General features: G+C 34.0%; 1 protein-coding gene and 1 long non-coding RNA gene across 16 annotated transcripts in view; one reads left to right on the top strand and one right to left on the bottom strand.

Annotated features, from left to right (window-relative positions):
• LOC126503159 (uncharacterized) overlaps window positions 1–26,251 on the bottom strand; it is a 1,076,305-nt gene that overhangs the window by 66,248 nt on the left and 983,806 nt on the right. The window lies entirely within an intron of this gene.
• The window catches only part of Mycbp2 (MYC binding protein 2), a 214,271-nt gene that overhangs the window by 34,581 nt on the left and 153,439 nt on the right, over window positions 1–26,251 (top strand). For all 14 annotated transcript variants that reach the window (XR_007592185.1, XM_050144671.1, XM_050144676.1 and 11 more), the window contains exons 5-17: window positions 2,099–2,295; window positions 4,264–4,506; window positions 4,705–4,776; window positions 6,435–6,531; window positions 10,421–10,494; window positions 10,619–10,757; window positions 11,908–11,984; window positions 12,781–12,985; window positions 14,194–14,358; window positions 16,460–16,618; window positions 17,998–18,202; window positions 22,654–22,799; window positions 23,110–23,211. Coding sequence is in view for 13 of the 14 variants with exons in the window: in XM_050144671.1 (XP_050000628.1) it covers window positions 2,099–2,295; window positions 4,264–4,506; window positions 4,705–4,776; window positions 6,435–6,531; window positions 10,421–10,494; window positions 10,619–10,757; window positions 11,908–11,984; window positions 12,781–12,985; window positions 14,194–14,358; window positions 16,460–16,618; window positions 17,998–18,202; window positions 22,654–22,799; window positions 23,110–23,211 (1,881 nt within the window). In the remaining variant the exon portion in view is untranslated. The remainder of the gene's footprint in view (window positions 1–2,098; window positions 2,296–4,263; window positions 4,507–4,704; window positions 4,777–6,434; window positions 6,532–10,420; window positions 10,495–10,618; window positions 10,758–11,907; window positions 11,985–12,780; window positions 12,986–14,193; window positions 14,359–16,459; window positions 16,619–17,997; window positions 18,203–22,653; window positions 22,800–23,109; window positions 23,212–26,251) is intronic.

Below are 26,251 nucleotides of genomic sequence, written 5' to 3'. Positions count from 1 at the left end.
CCCAAGGCGATGTCCCCAGTTAGTCCCTTGGGAAGCTGAGGATAGGGAACCTGAAATGACCCTATCCCATAGCAATACTGACGAATATCTTTCATATCACCATAGAACCTTCATCTGGTGATGGATGGAGATAGAGACAGAGACCCACACTGGAGCACTGGACTGAGCTCCCAAGGTCCCAATGAGGAGCAGATGGAGGGAGAACCACGAGCAAAGATGTCAGGACCACGGGGGGGTGCACCCACCCACTGAAAGTTTAAAATCTTGATCCATACAAGATACAGGGCAGAAGAGCTAACTGGGAATGGCATTGGCTTTTGAAACATCAAAGCTTGTCCCCAGTGACACAGCTTCTTCAACAAGGCCATACCTCTTAATCATTCCTAAACAGTTCCAACAACTGGGGACCAGGCATTAAAATATATGAGCCTGTGGAGGCCATTGTCATTCAAAGTACAACAGTTTGGTATTAAGAAAGTATTATAATGTTTGTTTTGTTGTTGACATTGGTATCAAGTGATTGTACATATATGTAATTACAAATGTAGACAGATAGCATGGAGTGAGTAGAACTCTGAGAGTCACTTCCTTAAAGATACGACATCAGTAAGAATGAATAAGAAGTAATGATGATAAGTGATGATGACATAAGTAAGAAAGAGTAAGGAGTGAACCAGATTATAAGTATCTAAGGCAGAGAGAACAGCGTCCAGTAAGGCTCTGAAGCAAGTTTTGTAAGCCTAGAATATAGTGAGCAGAAGGAAAGCCTCATAGGAAGGAAGAAGTGAAGAAGAGGGAGGGACTCTGTGGAGCTATATGTACGTGTTTATAAGGTTTGTTACAGTGCTGGGAAATATAGAAAGTTATTCTCTACCTCATTACCCATTCTAAAAAATACTTTCCTTAGGGATGGAGAAATGACTCAGTGGTTAAGAGTTAATAGTCCTCCTACAATGAGCCAAAATTTGTTTCCCAGAACCCATACAAGGGAGTCCACACCTCTTGTAACTCCAGTTCTAGGGGATCCAGTTCTCTCTTGTGGCCTCCACAGGCATCTACAGTCACATGTGCATGCAATTAAAAATAAATAAATCATTAAAAATAATTTATTGTTGGACTGATGATATGGCTCAGCTGGTAAAGCTCTTGCCACACAAACTTAAAAGCCTGAATTAGATCCCCAGGACACACACAGAAGGAAAGAAATGACTCCTGAAAATTGTCTTGTGACCTCCACATGAGCACCATGACATGCACACATATGTACACACTCACACACACACACAGAGTTTAAAATTAGAAATAACAAAAATAATTTATTGCAAAAATACTTATTTAAATTATTAACAATTTTCTTCATCTTAAACCTAACATTTTAAGGACAACAACATTTCTTTGGCTTGTTTGACAGTATACTTTTCCAACTTAGAGTGTGTCCATATGCAGGAAGACTTCTGTATTTGGTGAATGACTGAATTTGGTGAATGACTGAATTTGGTGAATACTGAAGCATAATTTCTAGAGGGAGGATGAGTGGGGAGACAGCTAAAGAAGGTAAAGAAGAAATGATGGTATTTTAAAGGAAAGAGAGGGAATGATAGACAAGAAGAAACAGCAAAAAAATCACAAAGGAGAGGAAGGAAAGAGGACAGATTTAACAAAAGATTGAGTACATTTTAAGCAGGAAACTAGATTTTTTATTTGAAAATTCTGTGACTATAAATATATGAAAAGGAATGGTAAAAGTTAATTTATTAACCTTCACCTTCCTAATTCCAAATGAAGCTGTGTATTTTCTTCTTGATTAATTCTTCAATTTTCTTTATCTTACCATATCATCCCAATCCATGGTATCTACTACCAGTGGCTAACTGAGCTAACAGAAAAACCATTTTTATTACTTCAGTTACAAAAGTAAGGGATAGAACAAATGTTTTCTAATCCCTTGTTATATAAATGCTTTGATTGTGGAGTGGGTTGACTAAACAAAAGCTACTACAAAATAATTGTTTGAGATGCCTTAAATTTTATATATAGTGAAATATATATATTTCTCTGCAACTCAAATGAGTATAACTGAACCTTGTTTTATCCACAGAGTCTCTCTTCCAGCTCCTTTTGGAAATTACTGTTCGGAGTACTGGGATGAACGACAGCACAGGACAGTCCCTCACAGCACTCTCCTGTGCTTGCCTCTTTAGTTTGGTAGCTTCTTGGGGAGAAACCGGAAGGACACTCCAGGCCATCTCTGCTATACTAACCAATAATGGGAGTCATGCTTGCCAAACTATCCAGGTATTAAGAAATTTAGAAGGTGCCAAATTGCACTTTTTTTCATTCTGTCAGTAGAAATTCTCTAAATTTTTAAGTTATTTAATATTTTGATCTTTCTATGGTTGATGTACAAATAATGCACATCGTTTGATTTAAGCTGCATGTGTGTTTAATTCTGTATCATGAAAATAGCAAATGGATTTTGAAAAAATTCCAAATATTTAAACTATGATTAATGAATACAATATAAGACGTAGTCAGATTAGGAAAAAAAATGAAATTTAACTCAAGGAGGTAAAAAATCAAATAACTACAATTAGAAAATTGAAGGGAGGTTAAATAGTGGTAGTATGGTTGAAGATGCAAATAGTGAGCTAAAGATAAAAGTGAAAGAAATTATATAGAATCCAGCAGAAAAAGAGGAACCAAGAACCATGAATAGAGAATAAGAAAGGGAGTGTATAATAAACAGTATGTTACCATATAGAAGAATGAAAATAGACCCATAGCTATCACCATGCACAAAGCTCAAGTCCAAATGGATCAAAGACCTCAACATGTAAGCCAACCACACTGAACCTCATAGAAGAGAAAGTGGGAAGTACACTTGAATGCATTGGCACAGGAGACCACCTCCTAAATATAACCCCAGTAGCACAGACACCATGAGAAACAATTAATAAATGGTACCTCCTGAAACTGAGAAGCTTCTGTAAAGCAAAGGACACGGTCAACAAGACAAAACGGCAGCCTACAGAATTGGAAAAGATCTTCACCAACCCCACATCAGACAGGGGTCTGATCTCTAAAATATACAAAGAACTCAAGAAATTGGTGATCAAAAGAACAAATAATCCAATAAAAAATGGAATACAGAGCTAAACATAGACGTTTCAACAGAGGAATTTAAAATGGCTGAAAGAAACTTAAGGAAATGCTCAACATCCTTAGCCATCAGAGAAATGCAAATCAAAACAACTCAAATTCCATTTTACACCTGTAAGCTTGGCCAAGATGAAAAGACTGATGACAGCTTATGCTGGAGAGGATGTAGGGTAAAGGGAACACTCCTGCATTGCTGGTGGGAGTGCAAACTGGATATCACTATGGCTATTTCTCAGACAATTAGGAAACAACCTTCCTCAAGATCCTGCAATACCACTTTTGGGTATACATCCAAATGATGCTTAATTGTACCACAAGGACATGTGCTCAGTTATGTTCATAGCAGCATTGTTTGTCATAACTAGACCCTGGAAACATCCTAAATGCCCCTCGACTAAAGAATGGATAAGGAAAATGTGGTACATTTACACAATGGAGTACTACACAGCAGAAAAAAATAATCACATCTTGAAATTTGCAGTCAAATGGATGGATCTAGAAAACATCATTTGAGTCTGGTAACCCAGACCCAGAAAGACAAATATCATATGTACTCACTCATAAGTGGCTTTTAGACATAAAACAAAGAAATTCAGCCTACAAATCACAACCCTGGAGAACCTAGACAACAATGAGGACCCTAAGAGAGACATACGTGGATCTAATCTACATGAGCAGTAGAAAAAGACAAGATCTCCTGAGTAAATTGGGACATGGGAACCATTGGGAGAGGGTTGAATGTGAGGGGAGAGGCAAGGAGGGGAGCAGAGAAAAATGTATAGCTCAATAAAATCAATAAAACAAACAAAGAATACAGAGTATGTTACCATGGTCTGATTTCCACAAAGTAATGATAGATAGTAAAGACAGAGAACAAGGCATCCTAGCCAAGACTTTATAGAAGGAAGGGATAGAATTCTTAAAGAAGTCCCATTTGCTTGAGGGTTACTTCTTATAGATGAACTTTTAGTTTGTACCTTTGCAAGCCTGCCAAACATGCATCAGTCTTTATAACTTGTTTTGTCATAAATAATATCTTTATCGTGCCTGTTTTGGGTTTGAAAGCAATTTAAATTGTCTTTTGATTTCTTCTCTTTTGAATAGGTGCCAACGATACTAAATTCACTACAGAGAAGTGTACAGGCAGTTTTGGTTGGAAAGATTCAAATCCAGGACTGGTTTAGCAATGGCATTAAGAAAGCAGCTCTAATGCACAAATGGCCATTAAAAGAAGTATCTGTTGATGAAGATGACCAGTGTTTGCTTCAGAATGATGGATTTTTTCTTTACCTCTTATGCAAGGATGGATTATACAAAATAGGCTCTGGATACAGTGGAACAGTTAGGGTAATGTAATTCTGTACAGTTCTTGATTATAACAATAATAGCCATATCTCAGTAATTGAGTTATATTCTGTTTCTAAACCCTTTAGTACTAATTTTGGTTTTTACTTGAAAATTATAATTGAAATGCATATATTANTTTATTATTTTATTGTTTTTTAATTATTAATCTTACTTAGATAAATTTTTGTTATTTTACAGGGCCATATATATAATTCTACATCCCGTATCAGAAACAGAAAAGAGAAAAAATCCTGGTTAGGGTATGCCCAGGTAGGAAAATATCCTTAATAAATGAAATTATCTTCCCTTTTAAAACATATGGTTTGTGCTCGTTGAATGAATTATGCAGGAATGGTGCATTTTTATTAATATGACTAGGTAATGGTGCAGAGCAGGGTAAGGAGTGTAAACTCAGATTCATAGGTGCTACAACTACAATCCTGGCTCTGCTTTAGTAGCTGAGCGACGAAAGAAAAATCAGTTTACTTAGCTCTGTTGTTTACTACCTTGAGAGGGGTAATTGAAAATACCTCCTTTGGAGTTCTCCTTTAAGCAAATCTGGAGCTAAGAATCAAAGACCACCTTTTGCATTAGCAAATCTGAATTGAAAATGAGTAAGTGACTTCTGAAACCATATTAGGACTCCTTGCCATAAACTCTTGCATTCTATGTCTAGATCCTGTTCCTTCTAGCAAACACTTTTTAGGGGACAGCACTTGCTAGAGATGCATGCAAAAACTCACCCCATGGTGCTTTCTGAATGCTGTGGTCTCTTCTGCGGTCAGCACCATAGGTCTGTTCTTACTGTTTTAGCACCGGATACAGTCACTCCTCCCCTCACGAAGAACAGTAAATGAAAGATGGAGAGAAAGAGTCAGAAATATGTAATTCTGTTGTTTCCCTGTCTGTAAGACAAAGCCCAGTTTCCTTTGGGAAGGATAAAGACTAAAGTTTTCCCTATACTTCATGACTTCTTGAGCTAACAATCTGCTGTCAGCATAAAATGACAAAAGGACATTTGAAAGTACTTTGAAAACTAAAGTACCTACAACGTGACAACGTTGTCATGTTGCCTTAGTTAATGTTCAGTTGCTGTGAATAGACATCATGACCAAGTCAGCTTATCAAGAAAAACATTTAATTAGGGTTTCCTTGCAGTTTCACAGGGCTAGTACATGACAGTCATGGTGGGACAGTGCTGAAGCAATTAGCTGAGAGCTCACATCTGATCCTCAAGTTGTAGTCTGACAGAGTGAGAGTGAGAGAAGGGGGAAATGAGGGAGAAAAGGAGGAAGGAGGGAGAGAGAGGGAGGGAGGGAAGGAGAGAGAGGTAGAGTAGGCTTTTGAAAACTTAAAGCCTACCCCCAATGACACACTTCCTCCAAGAAGGCCATACCTACTAATTTTTACCAAATAGTTCCACTAACTGGAGGTCAAGCATTTAAACATGAACATTCTCTTTCAAATCGCATGTGAAGAATTATTCTGCTATATCAATTATTGAGGTATTTTGAAAATTTATATTAAAGTGATTGTCTTTTAAAACCCAGTGTGCCCAAACATCTGCCTCATTAATTTATACTTATGTTATATCTAGGAAATAATATGGCCAGTGTATTAGTTTTAAGAGTTAGAATTTATTATGTATGTGTGGTGTGTGTGCGCTCATGCAAGTGTTTGTGATATATGGGTGTGTATGCATATGGCACGTTCTTGTAAAGGCCAGAGGTTGACCTTAAGTTTTTCCTCAGTTGCCTTCCATCTAAAATAGAGTCCTGTTCTTAAATTTTAATCATTTCTATCCCTTAGATAGCTTTATTAATTTATTGTGCAGCAACAAAATATGCATAGCCATACAGCTGCTTTTTCTCTTTGTAATGAAGACATATCTTAAAATATATATACATATATAATATTTTTACTTCCAGGGTTATTTATTATATCGAGATGTGAATAACCACAGTATGACAGCCATAAGAATAAGTCCTGAAACACTGGAACAAGATGGTACTGTAATGTTACCAGGTATGTATTATCTAACCATATTTTTCTTCATAAGTAGTTTTAAGAAACATGCATGCTAGGATATTTAAACATGTAAATGGTAATTAACAAAGAATATCCCTTGCTTAAAAATGAATTCTTAAGTATTATGACATGCAAAACATTTTACAACCTACAATAAATGAATACATTTGAAGGTACTAGACATCAGAAACAAAGTGAAATGAGGTTTAATATTTATTTCCAAATTCATACCCATCTACATGCTTTAACATCCTACCTTTACCTACCAAGACTTTATTTGCTCACTTAGCAGGGTAATGTTATTTTGTTGCTTTTACTAGAACTACTACTTTAATGCTCACATTGCCCAGTACCAGAGGAATTTTGGTTATTTATCACCTTAACAGTGCACTAGGGGTCTCCTCTGTCTTCAAGGACTTGCAAGTGATAGTGCTGAAGGTGGTCAGGAAACTGAACATTCCATCGTGCCCACTTCTTACTATGGCTCTGATACACAGACGTGGGGCACAGTCCAATTAGTTCATGCAGTTATACTGTGTGCTGTCTGAGTTCTGAGGCACTAGGTAAATGGACAAGTATTCTTTGTTGGAAACTCTTTAGATTTGCTTATACCATTGCTGCTTTCTAAAGTTGGTCACATTAAAATCTTAATATTTAGTGTATTTGTTAACCTCATGGCAAACATTCAAATATTCCTAAGTATTTGATCTCTTAAAAATGTGAGATTTATTTTTTAAAAAAGAACACATTGAGAGAGATAACTGATTATTGTCTGTCTGTCAAGTTTTAAGGTATTATTATAGCTTCATTAGAAAATGATTTGAACTTTTATATTATTGCATTTCCCCAAAGTAATATATAGACATCATCGTAGAACAAATGAAACATTTCACGTCTGTATAAGTGGCCTCACAAATCACCCTGTAATAGCTCTTCTCAGAGTCCACTTTTTGTTTTTTGAATGACTTGGATTGTGTCATTTGTTTAATAATAACAAATTAAGAAATGTTTTTAAGTATCAGCATATATTTGTTGCACAAAACAATGGTCTCCTTAGGACATTTTTATACATGTATGTCATATACTTTAACTGTATTTCTACCCCCAGTTCCAGTTTCCCTATATCATTCTCCTTTCCTTCCTTCCTTCCTTCCTTCCTTCCTTCCTTCCTTCCTTCCTTCCTTCCTTCCTTCCTTCCTTCCTTCCTTCCTTCCTTTTCTTCCTTCCTCTCTCTTTTTCCTTTCTTTTTTATTCCTTCTTTCTTTTCTTCCTTTTTTTTTTTTTTTTTTTTTTTTTGGAAGGACAAGGTCTCACTATGCAGCTTTGACTGGCCTGGCCTGAAACTTGTGTAGACCAGGAGGCTGGCCTTGAAATCATTGAGATCTACCTGTTTCTGAGTGCTGGCATTAAAGGCATGTATTTATCATGCCCGACTGATCTGAAAAATATTTTTTATAAAAACATATATTCCCATAAAACTGATAAGCATATGCATATAGTCATAAAAATCATATTCTACATGTTTTTTTAACTTACCCTTTCACATATTATGGAATTTTTTTTCAGGTCTTAAACTTTTGCAGCATCGTTTTATTATTACAAATTATGTTTTATTGATTACTATATATTGAAATGGAAGTCTTCCAATTTTCTTTCTTTGTCTTTTCTTTTTGTTTTGGGGGGGTTTGTTACAAAAATTACAATGGGAAGATCATCTTTTCTCTCGTCTCTGTACCATTTATTTTAGGATGATGTCATAGAAGAAAAGTTCTTTATTGACAAAACATGTTCTCCTAAGTAGATTGGTACAAAAGAGTAAATTCTGCCCATTTCATTCATAAAGACTGTAACTAAAAGGAAAACTTAAAAATAACTACCTAAAAAGGTGTTTTTTAATTCACCATATTTAAAATTGATTTGTCAGTGTCTTTATTCAGTTTAAATTCTGCATCATTTAACATAAATGCAAATTTTAACCATACAAGTGTGGCTTTCTGTGTTTCATAAATATGTGCTGTGCTCACAGTGAAGAACAAATCAAACTTTGGGAGAATAGTCCCAGATTGTGTGTCTTCCAAGCTTGCAGATGTTGCTTGATATATTCCTGAAGATGCTGCCATAAAATATTACACAGTGGATAAAGAAAGGATCAAGAGAAAATCTTGATATGACCTGACAAGAAGACTCAGCCCTCAAGTCTGAAGAAGCATGTTACCATTTGCTCATTTCTTTGGCATGGAATGCATTTTCTTCAATAAAGCCATTTGCTTTCTCCCTGGGAAGGGACAACTCTTCTCTCTAGCCTCTCATCACGAAGAGCAGTAGTAAACTGGCAGATTTGTAGGTGCTAATGGATGCCATGTTTAGAGTGAACATGAACTGGTAATTCCTCCAGTTCATGTTCTAGCAGGGCGGATGGACACCCCTGTTGAATGACATTGTATTCTTTGTATTTCAGTTTTCTTTCAGATGGTGTTCTTGTGTCATTTACTGTCTGTGTCTGGTGACAGGGGCCTCAGAATATGAGGCTGTTTTGCTACTCTTCTTGCGCCACTTCATTCCCTCACCCCTGCGTTTATCTGAATTATAATGAGTTTTTCTTCTTTGCTTTTTAGTTTAAAATCTTACTGCTTAGAGCTTGAGAAGCATCTTTCTTGCGCCTCTTTGTATTCTGTACAGTGGACTAGGAACTCTTTCTTTCGATTTCTCCTCTCTTTGATTACCAAGTCTCTTGGGCTACCAGTGGGCCTTGTCTCCCAGTTTCTATTTCCAGTTTGTGATCACTGAATTCTCTATTTGGTAAGGGTCTGCCTGTGTTTTGCATATTTATAATAAGGAAGTATGCTAGTATGAAGCTCTTGGGCAAAGATTTAGCTTATTTGGGTGGGCTCCATTGCCATATTCCAAAAACCAGACTTTTATGTTTTGTTGATTCAGGTTGAACTAGAAATGAGTTTTCTTTTTTATACTGTGATTAATGGAGAGGTTCATCCTAGTTCTCCATGGTTACTGTAGAAAGTGTGTGTGTGCTTTTAGACTTGCTTGCTGAGTACTTGTTTCCTCATAGGATACAATTTATACAGATGTTGATTTTTGCTTATAGTTTTGTGTTATTTAGCAGCACTCACTAACATGTTCCAGTGTCCTTCTGTGATACTGGTATCCCTTGTCACAATTACAATTTGATCAACATGTACAGTGCACTGTTTATTTATAGATATGTTCAATGCTGCCAAATATGGGTGTTAGCTGAGATATTTGGCTGTTTTGAGACAAAAAATTAAGATGAGTATAGATTTGTTGGATATGAGAAGGATAAAGTTAGAAAGTCTAGAACATCATAAATACTAAATTTGCTGCAATACTCATTGACTTTCTACATGGGGAATATATAAGTTATTTTGACCTTTATTCTGTAAAGCAAGGGATATCTGCAGCTGGACACCATAGACTTCAAATACAGAAGCTTTAGATCTCTGTATTTTTGTGACACTAATGACTGTAATGTAGTATATGTCTGATGGTAGTGTTGCCTACATTGCATGTGATTGTATTGAAATGATCATAACCAACATTATTTGTTTATCAAGATGCATGTTCAGCTCTCAGATTGTACCTGATACTAATACATTTTTAAATTAGGTGGGCTCTCAGATCCTTGATTATGCAAGCTTTATGAATGTAAGCACAACGTGCGACCAGAACTCCTAGTTGAAATATTTTTTTCTTAATTTGTGATTCTCAGTTTTAAAAGCCTTTTTTTGAGTATAAGTCTATTCTTATCGTGTGAAGAACTCTCATTCTGACTTCAACAGAGGAGTAAAATAATTCCACGAGTTGGCTTATTTGTTGTGTAATATAATTACTTTTTCTTTCATTTGTATAGATTGCCACACTGAAGGTCAAAATATTTTATTTACTGATGGAGAGTATATTAATCAGATAGCTGCTTCAAGAGATGTAAGTTCTTGGGATCATCAGTCGTTGTTGTGAATGAAACCACTTTTTCTTAAATTACTTGGTTTTTATTAACTTCCAGAAGACTGATTTATGCAATGTAATATTCTGGACTTTTTCTTTTAAGGATGGCTTTGTTGTCAGAATTTTTGCCACAAGTACTGAACCTGTACTACAACAAGAATTGCAGCTTAAACTGGCCAGGAAATGCTTACATGCCTGTGGAATATCACTGTTTGATTTGGAAAAAGATTTGCATATAATAAGTAAGATGACAAAATAAGTCTGTCTTTTTTATTACTTTTAAAAACTCTTTGTGTATTCATCAGTTCGATTCATAGTTTAGTGATTATTGTGCCTATGAAACAAAATTTATGATTAATATATAGAAGTAATCAGGAAATGCAGCCTGTAAATAGACAAGTTATTAGAAAGTGTTAAGAAAAGTAACTAGTAATAATACTTCCCACTATCAATTTGAATAGGTAAAAAAAATAAATGTTTATTAAGGATTATGGATGGACAATGCTTGGTGTCATTTACTAACCCCACTGGAGATTTATTAGTGAAGTTCTATAACTTAGGGAATCTATACAAGTTCTACATTTTACATTTTTCATCTTTGGGAGTTTAATATTCTTGCCATTAGTTTATATTATTATATTATATATATTATTATATTCCTTTCCATGGGAAAATTGCCAAGTTGAGCTCAAATTTTCCATTTTTCCATAGAATCATTGGTTGCTTGTATGATTGGCCAGACATCATAAAATATACTACAGAGAAAAGTTTAATTTATTGTTTGAAAATATATACATGTATGTACACATACTTTTAAATTTAGGAAATTTTCTTACAAAAAAAAAAAGCTCAGGACAAAGAATCTGAATTTATACCCAGATATTTCATGTTATAATTCAGTACCATAGAGCTAGAGGTTTTGGATGAACTCCTAAGCTTTATATTTGTTCACTTAAAAAATGGGTAATATAATTATGAAGAGCAAATGAGCTAAAATATATACATCTTATGATGTTTACTATGTTATGCTTAATGAAAAATATTTTAATACCTTAATTCATTGACTACTGGTGACATTGAATTATTAATGTTTTGTTATAAAGTGTTATTTGGTAGTAATTTAAAATATATCAAGATTAGAACATCTTTTATTTTTGAAGTTGTGGGCCTATCATTATATCTTCGAAATCTTTAGCAAGTGATGATATTTACTCTGTTTTGTTTTGTTTAATTTTGTGACCGTCTTTCTAAGTAGCCTAGCATATCCAGACTGTTTTTTATTTTAACAGTACTAATTGAATTGACTATAATTATTTGATAGAGTATATTGTGGTAATTAGAATTGCTTATGTTAGAAATGTAGTCATATTTAATAGTATTGTCTTATTGAAGGCACAGGATTTGATGAGGAATCAGCAGTACTTGGTGCAGGACGAGAGTTTGCTCTGATGAAAACAGCAAATGGAAAGGTAAATTGCTTACTTTGTTTCAAAAATTAAGTTTTTCTCCTTGAGGCAGTACAAATTATTATTTAATTCACATAGTTCACATATTTAAATATTGTCCTAGTTTTTATATGGTAAATTTTATTACTGTTGAAATTAATAGTATGCATGAGTAGTGACATATAAGACCCTAAACATTTTAAACTTTAAAAAAGTTATAGTTTTGCTAGTATTTAATTATGGATTCTGTTAATTTTTGAATTAGTATAAGTTTGTATTATGTTTATTTTGATATATCAAAAAATTCTAAATGTTTTAATGTCCAAAACAAATACAAGTTATAATTTAGATAACATAGAAGCATGTTTAATTAACTTATGCATTGTATATATTAACCTATCTAGATTGAAGTGGGTTTTTTTGTCTAATAAATGTGAAGAGGAAAGAATGATAGCTAAGGGAATTCTGGAAATATAAATTATCAGGCACATACTTACCTGGAACTTTTTATAAACTTGGAAAATTAGTAACAAATTTTATGGATTTCCTCCTATGAATATAATTATGGAAATATAATTAAGAAAATTTAAACATTTTTAACTATTCAGAATGCATATAAAAATAAACTTGAGTGCATCAATTTCTGTCTCCCTCAGGTTATGAAATTTGAATACTATAAAAATTGTCAAGTTTTTGTTATTTTTCCTTTCAATAAAATATGGAAGCTTTTACTTCCCTTTCTTGTGAAACCTGCGGCACCATTCCAAAGAAAGTCTTATATTTTTTTTAAATTTTCTTTCTTCTTTTTTTAACATACAAGATATATTACACTGGCAAGTACCAGAGTCTTGGAATCAAACAAGGTGGTCCTTCAGCAGGAAAATGGGTTGAGCTCCCAATTACCAAATCTCCCAAGATCGTGCACTTCTCTGTTGGACATGATGGCTCACATGCCCTTTTGGTTGCAGAGGATGGAAGTGTGTTCTTTACAGGATCTGCAAGTAAAGGAGAAGACGGGGAGTCAAGTAAGTCCCTGAGAGTGGCCCTTATGCATGTTAGTGTGATCATCTCAGCAGCACATCTGTGTATGGGGCTTGTTCATTCAAGCATGCGCTAAGAAAAGGTGGTTGTCTGTTTCACTCTGCAGTTCTTGTGAATGAATTTTTACTTTTATGGATACAAGACTGTTCTGAGAATAGGTGGTTGGTGATTTTTTTCATTTAATTATTCTAGTAGGTTACTTAAAAAAAACTAAAACTTAGCAGGGACCATGTATTTCAAAAGAAGGATAAACCTTATATAGCTTTGTTCATAGGTGATAATTATGGATAACTGTTTGTGGGATTCTTTATCTGTGAGGAAATCATTTGTTCTGCAATGAAAATATAATTTGATCTGATTTTTTTTTTTCTGTTTAGATCCTTCTTCAAAGCATTATTTTTCTCTCAACTCTTCATATTCCTTGGAGTAACATCTTACAGGGATTAGTTTTTTTGAACTCAATACATAATGGAAAATTAAGTGAAAATTAGTTACCCTGAGATAGTGCTTTAAAAAGCCACAGAGTTTATTACCATCTCCTAGAAACCTGGACAATAGAGAGCATTCATGGAAGCTAGTTCCAAGATGTGTGTCAGTGTCAAACCATATGAAATCCATAGTGGTATTTTAAACTATAGCATAACAATATGGTTTTATTCTGAAAGCACGCAGGAAATTGATTAGCCAAATGAACAGGTAGTTGACATTCCATGTTTGATTTATTTTGATGCTAGAATTTTTGAGAATGGTGACTTTTTAATCACTCATATTTCTATTTATTCTTTTTCATATATGTATCATCTTTCTTTACAAGCACATTGATTTGTAAAGAAAAAAGGTGATAAAAGTGTATATTTTGGGAGTTAGGGTGGTATGTAAGTTGTGGCAGTTGTATGGATAAAAGTTAATGTAGAGATTCAAACTCCCAGTTTATTGGAAACTGGTGTTTCCTTTTGGAAATTTCACTACACTACAAAGAAAGAGGATCTGTCAGTGATAGCCTAAATATTAACTGACTGCAGGAGACTAACAAGGTCCTCTTTATGATCTGCTTGGTGGTAAGCCCCAGCCTTTCTGAGACTTACTGAAGTGTATCAAAAAGGTAAACAAATTGTTTATCTTGTTTGGTTTCATATCATTGTTATTGTTTACATATAGATACCTTACATTCATTTTATTTGTTCCTTTTTAGCTAAGAGCAGACGGCAGTCAAAACCCTATAAACCTAAAAAGATTATTAAAATGGAAGGAAAAATTGTGGTGTACACAGCCTGCAATAACGGAAGTAGTTCTGTTATTTCTAAAGATGGAGAACTATACATGTTTGGGAAAGATGCTATTTATTCTGATAGTTCAAGTAAGTTAAAAATCTAACAATTACTTTACTTTCATACAAAAAAGATTCCAATATGAATCATTGGGCATAACATAGATGTGTCTAGAAAATTAACATTTATAGTATACTTTCTCTATATTCTTGGCATTTTCATTCAAATGTGAAACTTTGGGGAATATGTTTTATATAAATATGTTTATTTATATTTGTTGCTAAAGATCTGACATTCATTTCACATAAAGTGTGATGACGCAAACTTTCCCTTAACCACTTTTTCTGGGAAGCTTTCCCTTCCCACTAAAGTGTTCATGTAACAATACTTCGGTTTAGTGTTAGTCACTATCAGCAGTCAGTTTTTTTATAACAGCTTATTAAAAATTATTGAATTCTCTGTTTCCTCACTTAGACAGTGGAGTAGTATTTTTCTTATTTATTAGTCTAATATCTAACATCAATAATATCAAAGTCTCAAGACTTATCAGTTTATCAAGTGTCTGACTAAAATTAAAGAAGTGGATATGAGAGATAGAAGTAGCTAAATAGTTTTATAAGTTCTAATCTGATAGCCTTATATTACTTGGTTGCTGGATTTTCCCCTTAGTAATTAGCAAAGAATATAGTGAATGAGTCATCCCATTTGGGATGATTTTACATGAGACCCGTGTAAAATGCCTTTGAATTTTGCTGTAAAAAGGAAGCCAGAAAAATTGAAGTTTATGACTGGAAAGTTAAGTGATTGTCCCAAGCAAGGATGGAGAAGTCAAGCATGTGGAAAATTTATAGCAGTTAATTATTAGCTGGAACCGCTCTTAGGTAATAGAAGTGCTGACTTAATGTTGTAACATTCAGATTCTCAGTAGGCTGAAATTGCTACAGTGAATCAGACTTTGGGGTAGCACATTAGTGCTTTTAAAATAATGTTCAGTATAACTGTTGCATGCTAAAATACTAATTGAAACCGAGCGTGAACGTGTAAGTGTTTGGATGGACCAGACAAGAGCTCCCTGCCTTTTTGCAGAGAGTAATTCATGGTAAACTTGTGGGTGCTAGTCAAAGACTGTAGGCAGTCAGATTTATTACTAGCTGTTTTTACTTGGATAACCTTTACTTAACTTTAGTTTTCCTTTTGCCCCCCTCCCCCCCCCGTTAAAAAGAGGACAAGGATAGTACCCACTTCATACTTTATTTTTGTAAGTCTATAAGAACATTTAAGAAATGTTCTGCACAAAACCTAGAACATACAAGAGCTCAGTGTATAATCATTTGGTATTAGTACCAAACTTTGTTCCATGAAATACGTATTTTTTTATTATTTTTTTTATTTTTTTATTTTTTATTTTTTTTTTTTTTGGTTTTTCAAGACAGGGTTTCTCTGTGGCTTTGGAGCCTGTCCTGGAACTAGCTCTGTAGACCAGGCTGGTCTCTAACTCACAGAGATCCGCCAGCCTCTGCCTCCCGACTGCTGGGATTAAAGGCGTGCGCCACCATCGCCCGGCCTGAAATACATATTATACATATTTTTTCAAGTGGGCTACATACTGAAATTAGGAATTTTTACAACTTAAATAGTTGCCTTAAGTTTTGGAAATGTTTTTACTCTATCTTAGAAAACTAACTCTTTAGTTGTTACTATTATTACTTTTTAATAAGGCTAAGGATGCATTTGTAATTTTAAAATTATTGCAAATAAGGGTAGCAAATGGATATGAAAAGCATACTGAAAGTAACATGAGGGAAGTTGAGGAATTACTGGGGTGGATTGTGAAAGAAAAAATTAAGAGTTCAAAAACACTCTTCAAGGCTGATGATAACTCAACATGAAAAGGCAGTTGCTGCTAAACTTAATGACCTAGTTAATCCTCAAGACTCAGGCAATGAAAGGAGAGAACCACCTCCTATAAGTTGTCTTCCAACTACCCATGTGTATCATGGAAATAATGTTACAGGAACTATTTGTCCCAACTACATGTAATGTTTGTGATAACTATCTACCAGTAGTTCAGTCATCTGTTTTCCTTGTGGTGTATTATTTTTCCCAAGAAAACAACTTCTGCATTGAAGTTGTTCTTTAGGTACAGAATGATTTTTGTTGTTTTTGTTAATTTTGTATCTTTTTTTCTAGGTTTGGTGTCTGACTTGAAAGGCCATTTTGTAACTCAGGTAGCAATGGGCAAAGCTCACACTTGTGTTTTAATGAAGAATGGAGAGGTTTGGACATTTGGTGTAAATAATAAAGGACAGTGTGGACGAGACACAGGTGCTATGAACCAAGGAGGGAAAGGTAGGAGTTTAATTTTCAGATATTAAGAATCATGTGTCTTTTTTTAAAATATTTATTTATTTGTTATATATACAATATTCTGCCTGTGTGTATGTCTGCAGGCCAGAAGAGGGCACCAGATCTCATTACAGATGGTTGTGAGCCACCATGTGGTTGCCAGGAATTGAACTCAGGACCTTTGGAAGAGCAGGCAATGCTCTTAACCACTGAGCCATCTCTCCAGCCCCTCATGTGTCTTTTCATTAGCTTTTTGGAACATAGTGAAGAATCTTACTCTTTGTAAAATGATGACTCAGACCTTAGGGATGGCTCAGCAGTGCAGAGCATCTGCTGCTCTTCCAGAGGACCCGGTGCTGTCTCCCACATCGTGGGGTGACTCACGCCATCTGTAACTCTATTCCAGGAGTCTGACACCCTGGTACATGTTTATACATGCAGGCAAAACTCACATAAATAACAATTTAAAACACTTTTAAATGAATGACTCTTTAATTTCTTATAAATTTAAAAACCCTCAATTTTTATTTTATAATAACTATTGATAAAAGTCTATCGTTGCAAAAATAATATTTTTAGTTTTTGAGCAAGTGATGTTCCTAGCTGTTTAATATTTTAAAAATCTACATAAATAGTAGTAGTACTTCTTTAATTTAACACTTTGATGACTAAATTATTCACGGAAAACAGAATTTTCAAATGATTATCTTCAGTTTTAAATATTCTTTGGCAGTAGGTTATCAACAAATATTATCCTCTTTTTTTAATCATGTATTCTACCTAAAGTAAAATTTCAAATAGCTAAGAAGAACTTAAAGAAATGGTCAACATTCTTAACTATCAGGGAAATGCAAATCAAAATGACTCCAAGAATCCATCTTACACCTATCAAAATGACTAAGGTCAAAAACACAAGTGACAGCTTGTGCTGGCAAGAATGTGGAACAAGGGAGACTCTCCTCCACTGCAGGTGGGAGTGCAAACATGTACAGCCACATTAGAAATCAGTATAGCAGTTTCTTAGAATATTACAAATCAAATCTATCTATAGACCCATTCATTCTACTCCTGGGCATGAGTCCAAAGAATGCTCTACCATACCACAAGGATACTTGCTCAGCTATGTGAGTTTGGCCTTTTAATGACTTAGCCACCTCTGTAGCCCCAAGCTGATTTCTTGATTAGACATAGGTACCTTATCTGTCTGTGCCTTAGGTTGTATGCTAACATAAGAGATAAATGAATAAGTTTGATGAGGAATAAGATAAAGTAAATTGTAACTTTGATTATGGCAGGTGTCATGTATGTTCTTAAGGTGGGAAATACTTGTTTTTAGATATGGAAATAATCTACATAAAATGATAAACTGATCTGTCTGACAGGGTTTGGAGTTGAAAATATGGCAACAGCAATGGATGAAGACCTAGAAGAAGAACTAGATGAAAAAGATGAGAAGTCCATGATGTGCCCTCCAGGCATGCATAAGTGGAAGCTGGAGCAGTGCATGGTGTGCACAGTGTGTGGAGATTGCACGGGCTACGGAGCCAGCTGTGTTAGCAGCGGCCGTCCTGACAGGGTTCCTGGAGGGTAAGACAAGATCTCCTACTGGAGAGAACAAGCATATTCCCCCTTTGCTTTTGCTTTTGTTGTTTTTCAAAGTTATCTCAGAGTGTACATGCCTGCCTTTTATGTGTGTGTGCGTAGGGTTCAAACCCAGGTCTGTCTTCGTACGTAATAGGGGAGTACTCTACCTCTGAACTATTCATTCAGCCCTAAACTTATTACAATTATCTTCTGCTGTATTGAGTTCATCTTTAAGTTTGCTTTCCTTTTATTTGATTTATTGAAGCCATTATTTAAAATTAAGTTATAATTCTTCTCAAGTCTTGGGCCTTATTTGTATTTTTTTCTAAACTTTCTAAATGCCAAATGTAATTGATCTTTTCTAAGTAGAATTAACAAATATATGGGTTGCTTGAGTAGAAAGGCATGATGCAATTTTAGAGAGAGAATGTACATATCTATCTACTTATAGACTCTTGTTTTAAGGGTTTGTCCTGCTTAGTGTTTTTTTTTTTTTTTTTTTTTTTTGGTCAACATCATACATACCTGGAAAGAGGGCTTCTTAATTGAGAAAATGCTTTTATAAGATTGGTCTGTAGACAAGTCTGTGGGGTATTGTATTGATTATGATTGATATGAAAGGATCCTGTCAAAGCAACCTGAGTAAGCCAATGAAGACAAGCAGTAAGCAGCTCTCTTCTGTGGGCTCTGCATCACTTCCTACCTCCAGGTGCTTGCCCTGACTTCCATCCATGACGGACTATGATGTGAAACTGTGAAATGCAATAGATCCCTTTTCTCTCCAGTTTGCTTTTGGTTGTGGAATTTATCACTGCAATAAAAACCCTAACATAGGGTTCTATAAGATTGTTAATGCGGAGATCATCTGTAGGCAGATTTTCTGTCTTGTGTGCCAGCTCCCAAATAACCACATGGAAACTTACTCTTAATTATTATAGCCTGGCCAATAACTTAGACTTGTTTCTAATGAGCTCTATAATTTAAATTAGCCTATTTCTATTAATTTTCTTTTTACTTCGTGACATTATTACTTTTACTCGGTATGGTCCATGCTGCTTTCGTGATTATTTTGATTAATTTTGATCTAGAATGATTCTATGTTTCTTTGTAAGCAGTGTTAGAATTTATTCCCTCAAACCTTTCCCATCCTTTTTTATTAAAATTCAGTCCCCCAGACTCCAAGCTTGATCCAGAATAAAGGATCCAGAAATATGGACCTATTTCTGAATTTTCTGTGTTTGCCTAAAATTAATTTTCTTTAAATACCCCTTCACAGATACACAGTTTTTATTGACTGTACCTATCTTATACATAGTCAAGTATAATAATTTTTGTTAATAAATCAAAATGTATATATGAAGAAATTTAGGGTACTAAGAGTTTTTATAGATGATTTCAAACATTATAGATCATACTTTATTATTATAGTTACATAATATAATAATTATATAATTTATAGTGCATTTAATATTAGACATTTTCCAGGTGGTGGTAGCACACGCCTTTAATCCCAGCGCTCGGCAGGCAGAGGCAGGCGGATCTCTGTGAGTTTGAGACCAGCCTGGTCTACAAGAGCTAGTTCCAGGACAGGCTCCAAAACCACAGAGAAACCCTGTCTCGAAAAACCAAAAAGAAAAAAAAATTAGACATTTTCTTCAGTTTCTTTTGTGGTAAGGCATATATAGCATAAAACTGATCATTGTTATCAGTACAATATATTGTGTGTACAAATACACACTTCATTTGTTTTTAGTATCTCTTACTGTTATGCTATAATCACACACACACACACACACACAGTTCATCTTGAAAACCTGTAACTCTACTCATTAAACAGTTATTGCCCATTTCCTCTTCTCTTCTATCCACCATCATACTCTCTGTTTGCTTACTCTAAAGATGTCATACATGTGGAACATATGTTTTTAGGTCTTTTCACTTTCTAATTCACTTAGGAAAATGTCATCAGAATTTATACATATTGTAACACAGTTCAGAATCTCCTTCCTTCAGAAGAAATTGAAATGTATGTATGTTTCCTTAGGCTTTTGTCCACGGACGGATAAGAGTTGCCTCCATATCTAAGCCATTGTGAACAATACTATCATATGCTTAAGTAGACAGTTTAACTCTTGGGGATTCTGCTTGGCCTTCTTGTTTATAAAGTAGTGGAATTGCTAGATCATGGTAATTCTAGTTTTAATCGTTCAGGAAATTTTTACTGTGTTTTCTACTTCAACTACCACTTTGCATTTCCACCAAGAGTGCATAAATGTTCCAGTTTTCTCCATGTTCTCTGTTCCTAGCTTTGTCTTATTTGTTTGACTTTTATGGCCCCTAAGGTGTGTGAAATGGCTCCTGTTTAGTTTTGATTTTAGTTTCCATGATGAGTAGTGATGCTAAGTATCTTCTCATTTGTTTCTTAGCAAGCTGTAGCTCTTTGGAGAACTATCAATTTAAGTCTTTCACCAAGACTTTAATTGGGTTATTCTTTTTTCTTTCTTTTTTAAACTTACTTTTGTAGTTGTCTGTTTACTGTAAATCTTAATCTCTCGTGAAATACATTATTTTAAATGTGTCTATGAGCTGGCTTTTAATTCTGTCGATACTAGTTTTTAATACAAAAACATTTTTAAATTTTTGTATAATTTTAATAAACAAGTCCAATTTGTTTATTTTTGTGGTGTTGTTGCCTGTGCCTTTAGTGACTTACCTAAAAAAACTACTAAATTCAAGAAATCATTACCATACATAGAACATCACTCATACATCATGAATTGTTTTCTAGAAAAAAATTTAACACATTTATTGTATATGTTGTTGTTGTGTGCATGCCATCATGCACATGTGGAAGTCAGCGCTTGATTCAGAGGAGTCACTCACTTCTCTCTCCTTATATGCAGGGATCAAAGTCAGGTCATCAGACTTGGTGCCTAGTTCCTTTACTTGTTTCCCCTAGAAAAGCTTCTTTATAGTTTTAGGCCTTCCATTTATTCCTTTGAGTTAATTTTTGTCTATGGCATATGACAGTAGATACAGACCTAATAGTATTGTGTCATATGTGGATATCTAGCCTTCCAACACCATTTGTTGCTTAGGCAGAGCTCTGCTATGTTGTGTTGAATAGAATTAACCAAATGGGAGTCCTTGCTTTGTTTCCAGTCTGAAAGGAAAAGCTTTCCATCTTCATTGAGTGTAGTGTTCATTGTATGTTTTCATTTGCTGCTTTGAAGGTGTTGAAGTAGTTTTCTGCCATTTTAGTTTGTTGAATTTCTTAAATAATAAAATTATGTTGAATTTTGTTAAATGTTTTTTGTATAGATTAAGAAAATTATGCATTTTCCACTATATACCATATATACCATACTGTTAGTGTGGTATATTATATGATTTTCCAATATTACATTCCCGGAGTCCCACTCTCGTGGTATATTATCTTAGAAGTATGGTGTTTAGTTTGGTTTGCTAGTATTTAGTTAGGTATTTTTGTCCCAATTTTTCTGAAGGCTATTGATCTATAGAGTGTTTTACTTTCTTTACTCATTTTAATGTCTTTAGTTAAATATCAATGTAATTCAGAATGAGTAAGAAATCTCTGTTCTTCAATCTAGAGAAATTCAAAGACCAGTGTTATAAATGATACTTTAAAATAATTTCAATTGAAAAATCAATAGGAAATCTTATAGTATACTCATTACTGTAAAGTACATGATCTTCCAAATTGTTATCGATGCCTGTTCTTCAAATCTCCCAGTTTTGTAGGATACATTAACAGTTCATTTGAACTGCTGCCATACGAATCTTGCTCTTGTACCTTTACAAATCTGTGTTACTATGCATGTGACAGGGCTATTAAAAGTTTTAAAAGACCAACTAGTAAATCATTAAAGCTATGATTTCTACGTCTGTGAACAGTGTTTCCAAGGTATTAGTTCTTCAGTGTCATCCTAGCCAACTTCAGGGAATAATTTTCTCTTTATTTTGTAATAAACACATTATATGGTTTTCAATTTGTATTAAAGTGAAAAAGAAGCAGCAGTGAATTAAGTAGCTTCAGTGAAAAGAGAAAAATGGGACATGGTAGTATGCCAAGAATGAGGAGGAAGAGACAAATGTAATGCTGATAAGCTGACTGATCGCTGAAGTCTGACAGCACCCCCTTAGCTTCTCTGAAAACAGAGTTAACTTGTGTTTGCTAGTCACCAGTCCATCCTGACTCTTAGTGCTAAAACTGTTGCTACTTACTGAGAAAACTTGTAGAAGAATGTACAGTAATAGGTAACTGGATGGAAATAGCATCTGTTTGGATTTTATGTAAAAATATATTAGTTGTACTCATTATTCGCATTATTTTTTTTTGAAAAATTCCTACTTTCCTTTATAATCATTGGAAAGGTGGTTATAGAATACTTTCAACTAAGCTTGTTTTTGTTTGTTTGTTTGCTTCTACATAGGATTTGTGGTTGTGGTTCAGGAGAATCTGGCTGTGCTGTGTGTGGATGTTGCAAGGCTTGTGCAAGAGAGCTGGATGGTCAGGAGGCAAGACAAAGAGGGATTCTTGATGCAGTGAAAGAAATGATACCTTTAGACCTCCTTTTAGGTAATTTATTTATTATGTTGACTATCTTGCCCTCAACAACAATTATTATAGTTTAAATATTTTCTATCATATACATGTTAAAATCATGGTAATCACTAATTACCATGATTACCATAATACTTTTGATAATTAAAATAGCCATGCAAGATACTCTTTTTGTTTTCTTTTTATCAAAAGAATTCTTAAAATAAAACATTGAGTATCAAGTTGTTTTTTTGCTAGCTTTTACTCTATTGAATTTTGCATAGGTATAGCTATTATATGCTTATGCTATAAATGTGCTCTTTTATTATCTTGGCCAATTATCTAGCTGTCCCTGTACCTGGGGTTAATATTGAAGAACATCTTCAGTTACGGCAAGAAGAAAAACGGCAACGTGTCATTCGAAGGCACAGATTAGAAGATGGAAGAGGTAAGATGTAGCGACATAGAAAAGGTGCAGGGAAACTTTCATATTCTCTCTGAGACCATTGAAACGTTTACAGAATACCCTCATTTTGTAAGAAGTCAACAAAGTTTGTAACATTCCAGTACCATGTGAAAGCTACAGGAACGTATTTGTGACATCTCTAATTATGCTAGTAAAAATCCATTTATTTCAGTAGCATGCTAATCACCTCACAGTAAAATGTGTGCCATGTAACAGCATGATGGCTCATGCCTATAATCTCAGTACTTCAGTGTTAAGACAGGAGGATTGCTACAAATTCCAAGCCTGTCTGCAGTTAAACTGCTCAAAAAAAATTGTGCCATTGCAAAATATAAATACCATTAGTAATGAGAATTACAAATATAAAGATCAATGTTTTACTCAGACTTTTGTCTCATCTTTATTTGACCATGGGCCCGAACTTAGTTTAACCTAGACTTTTTATTTTACAAAAAAAAAAACAAAAAACAAAAAAGAGAGTTAAAAGTCTTATCTGCAAAAACAGGTGTATTGCTCTTATTATTTATTTCCTTATTGTTTGGGACACTTTCTTGGCCTGAAAATACATTTAATATTTGTTGTATATAAATGAGATTTCAATATCCAGTAGGCAGAAATTAATATTATGTTACTAAAATTGTTCTCCCACAGAATTGTTTCTATCTACAATTACGACAAATCTTAAAAAAAAGTCTGTACTCTTATTGTGTTAAGCAAATTCTTAATCAGCAAGCTGTATTTACATCACATATCTTGAATATTTCTTAGAAAGTACAGGATATTTGGTGCAGAAATAAGCTTATTACTGCTTTTACATGTTTTTAATCAACTCATGATAGCTATTACCGTCATTGTCCATTTTTTTCTTAGTTATTCTTTATGAAATACAATAAGTAATAAAATGGTGTACCTGAAAAAAATCTAAGAAACTTTTGGAGTGTAGGGGTTATTGTTATAGGAACTTAGAATCAGTGTTGACTGTTGACTTCATGCACATAAAGTTATGGGTTCTAAATTATTTTGATAAGATTAATGCATAAACTGTTCTTATTTACATTTCATAAATGTTTTGGAAACATTCTGTTGTATATTTCTTTTATTAGTATTTTTGTTTAAGGTTATTTTCTCCTTACTATGCATTTTTTTTATTCTTTGGTCTGTTAGATTGGGTCATATGAATTGACTTACAATCTCAGTAATTTTATAGATTTTATCCAAAGTAGAGCTTTTACTTATTCCAGTGTGTCTCAAATGGAGCATCATTACATGGGCACTTACCACAAGTACTAGTTCTTAGGCCCTACCCCTGTCCTGCTGAATCTGGGACTTGGATATTAGGGCCTAACAAAATGATCTTTAGCAAGATTTTCGGGGGTTCTGGTGATACCACACTGGTAAGCCAATATTTTAGGTCAGTGTGGTTCAGAGTTTTTTTTTTTTTTTTTTTTTTTTTTTTTCCATCATTGTTCTCTGTGTGAGTCACTGCTGGGTGAGTGGTCGGTGTTCAGTGCTGGAGAAGACTGCTTGTCTGTCTTTTCCTATATAAGAACAGTGATGATAGCTCCCACTATTAACATTCCAGCTCCCACTCTTACGTCTTCATTAGTGAGGAACTTACCCATGTGTGTATGGCGAGGGTTTAGTTACGTTACTCACTTGTTTTCTTCATCATATTTTCAGTCTGTTTTAGTTGTTTCAAAGTTGATCAACATTTCAGCCCTTAGCTCTGTATCAAAGCCTATTTAATCAGTTAACCTATTAAGGTTTATTGGTGCAATTTCAATACTGTTTATATGACACAATGTTGTCTAATGCTGTCACTCCCAGTGGCGCCTCAGCTGGATAATTACAGTGATAGCCTAGCTATACTACTGTAAGGATAAACCTTGGGAACTTAACCTCCTAGAACCTCAGTTCCTCCCCTTCAGTGAGAACCGCTGTGCCTGCCTGCCTATGTTGGTGACTGTTGGTGACATGCTCAGTGGTGATGGCTGCTGAGTCATGGTGGGAGTAGTCCATTTTCTTTCCCGCTTTAGCTTTGACGTGGTTGCTTTTCTTACAACATTTTGATTCTGATGAAGAAAAGTCCCCCTCTGCTTGTCTAGAATAACACAGATTCCATTTTGATGCGTAAAAATTTCTTTAGTCACAAATTAGAATATAAAAATAAATTTATTGCAGTCTATAATTCTAAAGTAGCCATATTGATATTTCTATTGCTAGGACTCTAAAAGTGTTATTTGATTGATTTGATAAATGAAATACAGTATTCAAATTTTTATGCCACATGAAAGTCTTTTAAAACTAAAATATATGGACAATTAAGAAGTATCAGTTAAAAAAATCTGTATATCAGTTAAAAAAGATTTTCATGCAAATCTATAAACAGAATTTTGATATTATTTCTTTTAAAATTTTATATATAATTTTGCTTATAGTTATTTTAGGTGATTTTCTCCTATAATGCATATTTGTATCTGTTTTTTAATAATTCTTTCTAATTTTTAAAACTCTTTATTGCATATAAAATAATTGAAATAATACAAGAATTTAGGTCCTTTTATTTGATTCAGTTACAAATTTTACTTATTTCATTGTCATCTTCTAATCAACGTTTGATATATTTCTGTTTATATGCTGAATTTTGTTTTATAGATTTGTTATAATCTTTTTTATATTTTGATAGATCATTTTCTTTGTTCTACAGTGTTCCCAGTATGTTAATAATGTTACTGGTCTATTTTAGATGTTTTCATATTTCTCTCAATTGAGATACAATTTCTGGAGATATCTATGCATTTAAAACATATGGACATATATATATTTAGGGAAGTGGCCTATTATACATATATATAAATAGGGAAGTGCCCTATTGTTATATATACATTTATATATGTTATATATACATTTGCAACATTTTATTTTTATTTTTGATTCTTAATTTAGGGCAGCATCAACAGTTTCTTTCATAAAAATGCTTCATAAGTTTCAATTTAATATTTGAAATCTCTTCTATTGAAGG

This window comes from Alexandromys fortis, unplaced genomic scaffold, assembly GCF_014885135.2.
Source record: "Alexandromys fortis isolate MF-2015 unplaced genomic scaffold, M_Fortis_MF-2015_v1.1 scaffold_43, whole genome shotgun sequence".
Lineage (NCBI taxonomy): Eukaryota > Metazoa > Chordata > Mammalia > Rodentia > Cricetidae > Alexandromys > Alexandromys fortis.
This window is presented reverse-complemented; position numbering and strand designations above follow the sequence as displayed.